At 39.4% G+C, this 6,000-nt stretch overlaps 1 protein-coding gene across 1 annotated transcript in view; it reads right to left on the reverse strand.

Moving 5' to 3' along the window:
- Nucleotides 1-2,560, reverse strand: part of LOC103805612 (inositol 1,4,5-trisphosphate receptor type 2) — a gene marked incomplete at its 3' end in the record, with an annotated part of 88,032 nt that extends 85,472 nt beyond the window's left edge. Inside the window, exons 1-3 of the mRNA XM_009078268.1 lie at nucleotides 2,546-2,560; nucleotides 1,564-1,647; nucleotides 333-479 (exon numbers count right to left, since the gene is read on the reverse strand). Coding sequence (XP_009076516.1) covers nucleotides 333-479; nucleotides 1,564-1,602 — 186 coding nt within the window. The remainder of the gene's footprint in view (nucleotides 1-332; nucleotides 480-1,563; nucleotides 1,648-2,545) is intronic.
- Between the last annotated feature and the right edge of the window lie 3,440 nt (nucleotides 2,561-6,000).

Genomic DNA, 6,000 nt, shown 5'->3' on the forward strand with positions numbered 1-6,000 from the left:
AAATGTAAACACTCAAAACTCAGGATAGACGAGTGTCATTCAATTGGCTTTGATAAAATCACACCATTTACGTCAAGTCCAAATTAAATTTGACTCTTCCTCATTTTAGTGTAGGTAAATATAGTAAGAAGGCCCCCTCTCTCCACACATGCACTGCAATGAAACATCTCTTCAGGGCTCATCCTACACAAACTGCTTCATAAAATAATAATAGTTACAGGGAGGTGTGTGATGATATCGAAAGGCTATGAATGACTCATGTTGTGGTAAAGTCTTTTTACTGAACCCTGCCCTTCAAGTTCTGAAATATTTATAAAAAGAGAAAAAAATACCTCTATTTCCCACAGTGCTTTAGAACTTGTTGCAGAAGTGGCTGACTGACGCAATGTAGTACGGAGGAAAATATGTTGTTTCTTCTCATATTCATCACAGGTCAGAAACTTCTCTTGCTCTGCATGAAACAGCCTAACAACATCTCCCTAAAGTAATATGAATAAGAAGCATTATTAAGTGGTAGGCAAAGCTGCTAGACTCATTTTCTGTATCTGTACTAGCTCCAGTGATGCCAACAGAGCTGATGGGAAGAAAACACTTATTAGTTTCCTATTGCTGGAGCAAATACCAAACACAGGGCATACAATCTCAGCACTGAGCCTGGAAAACAAATGAGACAGGTCGCTCCTACAGCACTTTTGTAAATACAGAACTTGTTTCAGAGCACTACAATGAATAATGAGCAACAATTAACCTAAACGTGATTTTTAATTCCAGTTAACGTTACTAAATTGGTTTTGTTATTTCTAATCTCTCTTGTTATTTAGGGAAAGTGCAGAGGTTTTTATTAGATCATATTATCTCATCTCTTCTACTCTGAACCAATATCAATGACCTCTCTCTATTTCTTTTCCTGGAATCATTTTTGCTTCCTTCTGCCTCTCCCCAAGGCTTGAAACACTATCCCTAAATGGGTCTACACAAATATACCATTTTCCCCATCAAGTTCTTCCTCATAAACTGCTGATACCTTGATAACTGAAAAGTAGCCAGTTGATAATGACTTATTAAGGAACAAGTGAGGACAAATTAAATTTATTTCCTGAAAATGTAAATGATCACAGGGATTGATCTATAGACATGAAACTGTACAATACCTCAGCATTTCAAGCTACATTGTCTTATTACAGCAATTGCCATCTTTCATGCCTCACTCCTTTCTGTGTGCCTGTTATATGACTTCAAACATCTTGGCATAAACTGAAGTGTCACAGCCATTCTGTACAGAGCCCTCATCATTCTGGACTTGAAATTAATCTTTTCTCATAGCTCCTCAGTTTCCATGGGAGGCAAAAGAAGCTGGAAGCTAGCACAATCCAGACAATTTCATATAGTAAGACAATAGCACAAAAGAAAAATATTCTGGCTGTTGAAGGGCAGTACTGAGGGAACCAAACCAGCTCCACAAAGTCCTCATTTCTCCTTTTCTTTAGCATGTCATATTTCTCCACAGTCAAATATAGTATGATTCTTCAGATTAAAAAAAAGAAATTTTAAAATCATACTTACTCCTTTCAGCACATCATCTCGATAACTACTGAATTTCATGAACAAAGTTATTTTCCAGCTTGTGTTACAGTTGACAGCATTTACCTTCAGAAAACAAAACAAACACAAAACCCCAATTATAGTTTTAGGGGATGTTCTTTTCTTTTTGAGACATTCTATTCTTCTGAAAGACCAGACCAAACCTAGGGTGAAAGGGGACATGGCTTAGCTACATATTTTTACAGTTCCTAACATGGGTCCTGAAGCTCTCAAGCATTAATGATGTTGATGTTGAAGAAGATTGAGTGGGCAAAATGCTACTCTGTCTGCTGACAGCCTACCAAAAAAACCCTAAAGAGATGCTGGACAAGGACTTACTCTTACATCAGTGAGAGTTTGAGATACTCAAGCAAACCTCGCAAAGCTTTCAGTGCCAGGCAGAACCGCACCAACAATATTTCATCTTGTTTTTCTAGGGCCAAGCTGGAACCAATGTTAATACTGGCATCTAGCCCATGGTGGGCTCACGGTGGGTTCTGGTTACCAGTAAAGAACAACATAACATAGAATCACAAAATGCTTTGGGTTGGAAGGGACCTTAAGGATAATCTAGTTCTAACATGGCAGGGGCTGCCATGGGCAGAGACACCTCCCACTAGATCAGAGTGCTCAGAGCTCCATCCAGCCTGGCCTTGAACACTTCCAGGGATGGGGCAGCCACAGCTTCTCTGGGCAACCTGTGTCAGTGTCTCACCACCCTCACAGGAAAGAATTTTTTTCCTAATATCCAATCAGTTTTAAACCATTTCCCCTAGTCCTGTCAGTCCAGGCCCTTGTACATAGGCTCTCCATCTTTCCTGTAGACTCTCTTCAGGTACTGGAAGGCTGCAATTAGGTCACCCCAAAGCCTTCTCTTCTCCAGGATGAACAATCCCAATTCTCCCAGTCTTTCTGTAAAACATCTCAGATCAGCAGTTACCCCTCCTCCCTCCGCTGAACTCACCTCTTTGCAGCCAGGGTTATCTAGAAGCTCAATATTGCTGGCATGCAGAGGCTGTCCTGCATTGACTGGCATGAGAACAACTTTATCTCCCACAACAACCTGGAAGTCAGAAATAAAGTGCAATTTAGGCCTATGTAATTATCCAATAAGAGCAAGTAATATTACATTTTTAGAAAATTACTCAAATGCATGCTCTAGAATGGCACTCAGTGAATTTTTTTGCAGACAATTCACACAGCAGCTCTGTTCACCCATGCTCAGCAATCCCGTGGGTTCAAGATTTCCCACTAGTGAATCCTCACATTCCTAGTAAGCATGTCACCCAGTTCAGCAGAAAGTCAAGACCATGAAATAGATGTGAAGCTGTGAATTCCAAGAGCAGTTCAGTTCATCTAAAAGTTCCATTAACTACTCCTGATCCCATATATACTTTCTAAGTTTTTGGCTGGCAGTAATTGTGGCTCTGCAGCTCTGTGGACCATCTTCTGGCAAATACCATGACAGGCTCAGGAGTTCTGCAATTTAGACTGTGTTAGTGCAATATAGAAAGGAACATAAATCACTGGAAATTCAGGGAGAGGAGGTCACACTCCATCCCCTCTGCTGTTATTCCCTCTATGATGTTTGGGGCTCAGCACACACAGCAGGTGCATCAGCTGAGAGACCTTCTCTCTCTGAGAGGAATTCCTAGCTCACTCCCTGCAAGCAAATTCCCATGCCCTTGCAATTCTTTACCTATATAGACAGGGAAAAACTATATAAGAAAATTCCTTTGACTTAAAAAACTACTTGAGACATGCACATGGAGAACTCAATTCATGCCTGGAAGGGGGTGGAAAATTAATAAAAATATATCAATCCACACAGATTGGTTGGCATTGGGTCCTGAGTTGCTTATGTTCACAGCAGTTTTAAGCACACACAGACATGGAGACAAGTGGCTACAAGTGATTTTTTTACTATACGAAATGCTGCACAAGCCATGCTTTCTTTTGGAAGACAAAACAAAAAACTTTCTGCATCAATCAGCACATTTCCTATAAAAGCAGAGCCAAATTCAGCTTCCCTTAACTTCAAAGCAGGTGAGTTTGGCTCACTTATCGCAGAAGTTAAAAGGAAGGTTGACTGTTCTTTACCAACACAGCTGAAATAAACAATACCATAAGACAGTGTCTTCATGCTCAGACTGCACACAGAAATCCTACTCGATCCAAGTGATGAGAACAAAGTTGACTAACAGAACCAAAATAACTACAAGATGCCTTTAAGATACATTATTTATGCAATCCATTCCTGCATGCCATGATTCACACAGACATTACTTACAGCCCATTTTAAGAAGTTATGACCAGACAATTCATTAACCAAAATACCATCAGCTTTGCATCCTGTAAAGTGGAATCAGGACTTCAAAATTATTGCATGTACACCCTGACTATCACAACTTAATTAGTAAGACAGCACATCATTAAGCATCTTATTTTAAAAGAAAAATAATGATGTATTATCAGCTTTTTAAGTCTGCACACAACGAGTGGACTTACCAAAGATGGCCCACACAGGTCAGCAGTGGCTCAGATGACTGTGGCAACATCTCAGACTCCAGACCATATGATCTGGTAACACCTTCTAGTTACACATGAAAGCTAATAGTCCCAAGCACAGTTAAAAATTATTTTTTTTCTAAACTTAGTCCACTATGAAATTGGCCAGCAGCAAAGAAATCATGTGTCTCCTGGAAATTTTCTGCTTTCTCCCTATTACACATTCAGTATTTCCACTTACATTGTCTCCTTCACTCCTCAGTTTCCAGAAGGGCTGGATATAAAACCAGGATCCCTCATTCCCTGCAGCATCCAGAGACACCCGCATGGCATTCTTCTCCAGCAGAGCTGGCAGTCTCTTATTGACTGTGAGGTACTTGTTACTTTTTATGTGCAGTAGCTGTGAATAAATAATAATTAAAAAAAAATAGTAGAGCTGTTGCTTTTTCTGACTTCAGACAAAAAAAGAGACATAGGTTTGCACACCGTAGTGATTTTTCATAACATATATAAAGACAAAACTGAAAGAGAGTGATCAAAGTATGCTACAGTTCAGGAAAACAGATGCTATATCTCGGACTGAGAGAAATGTGCCAGTGATCAGTTTTACAGCATACACAGTACAGGAGGGCAAGGGTCCATTACAGTGTTACCTTTGGGAATTTTACCCACTACAGGGAAGTTGTACTGCACTTAAGCACATAGCTTCTGTCTGATTTATATGTCATGAAGTACAAATTACTTCAGTGATTTAAAAGGAGCTGTGGAGCACCTCTTCAGTATGATTTTGAAATAAATCTTGAAAATAAAAGACATATTTACATTCAGATTCTAAACCACAGCACCGAAAATTACGCATAGAATTTTTATTATGACATTATTTAAACGTGAATATGCAGCACTTCTGGTAGGCTTTAAAACAGACAGAAAAAACTATTATTGTAAACTTCACCAAGTTATGTTTACTTGACCCTTGACAACCCAGATTAGTGGTTAGTTTCATTTTCACTGTAACCTTGAAATGAAACAACTGTTTCCTTTCCAGCGCTGAGAGAAGGCAGATGGATTTCCATAGGTTTACCTGTATGACATTGCTGTATTTCACAATTTCACCCAACAGCTTTCTGTTCTCACTTTCATTCTGCTTCTGTTCCAGTTCTGCTGCATGCTGCAAGAGAATGATTATCTCTTTAAAGTCCATGAAATCAGTACCTGTATTCAGCTACTGAAACAGACCATGTAAAAAGGAAATGGCATCACATTTAGAACACTTCCTGCAACCTGCAAGCACCACTGCACTGAAAACACTAGCACCCAAATCCTGATGCTGATTCTGGTTTTTTAACAATCCAGAACAAAAATTCAGACACAATTTACATATCACACCTGAGATACATGATATTTAAAAAAATTTTAAGCACATAAAGTAATTCCAGGTGCTTTATTACATCCAATAAGATGGAAAAAAAGTTAAGGACCTATGATAAGCTTTTCACTGTCACCATTCCTTTTACTTGTTGGGTCTTTAATTGCATACAAAGGCATTGGCTTCATCTATAACAAAACAAAACTCCTAGGCCACGTACTGTAACATCAATGCTAAGCACAACAGTTGGAGTCAAACAACCAATCTGCCAGCTCCTAGCTCTAGCCACACACTGAGTGCCTTCCTTGCTGTTTTTAACTGGAGGCACTGGTGGCTTCTCCACTGTCCATGAAATTCTCCACCAGGTTGATATGATCTTGTTTTCACTTAGTCTTATGTAGCCAGAATATTGTAACATCAGGACAGTTCTTTTTTGGAGACAGAAGAGTTGCTCCATCCACACTGTATTTGAGGCAAAACAGAATCCGCAAAATGGTGCAGAAAAAAGATCACCCAGACTGAAAACAAGGACAACCACAATTCTG

The sequence above is a fragment of the Acanthisitta chloris genome, unplaced genomic scaffold (assembly GCF_000695815.1).
Source record: "Acanthisitta chloris isolate BGI_N310 unplaced genomic scaffold, ASM69581v1 scaffold2747, whole genome shotgun sequence".
NCBI classification, from domain to species: domain Eukaryota; kingdom Metazoa; phylum Chordata; class Aves; order Passeriformes; family Acanthisittidae; genus Acanthisitta; species Acanthisitta chloris.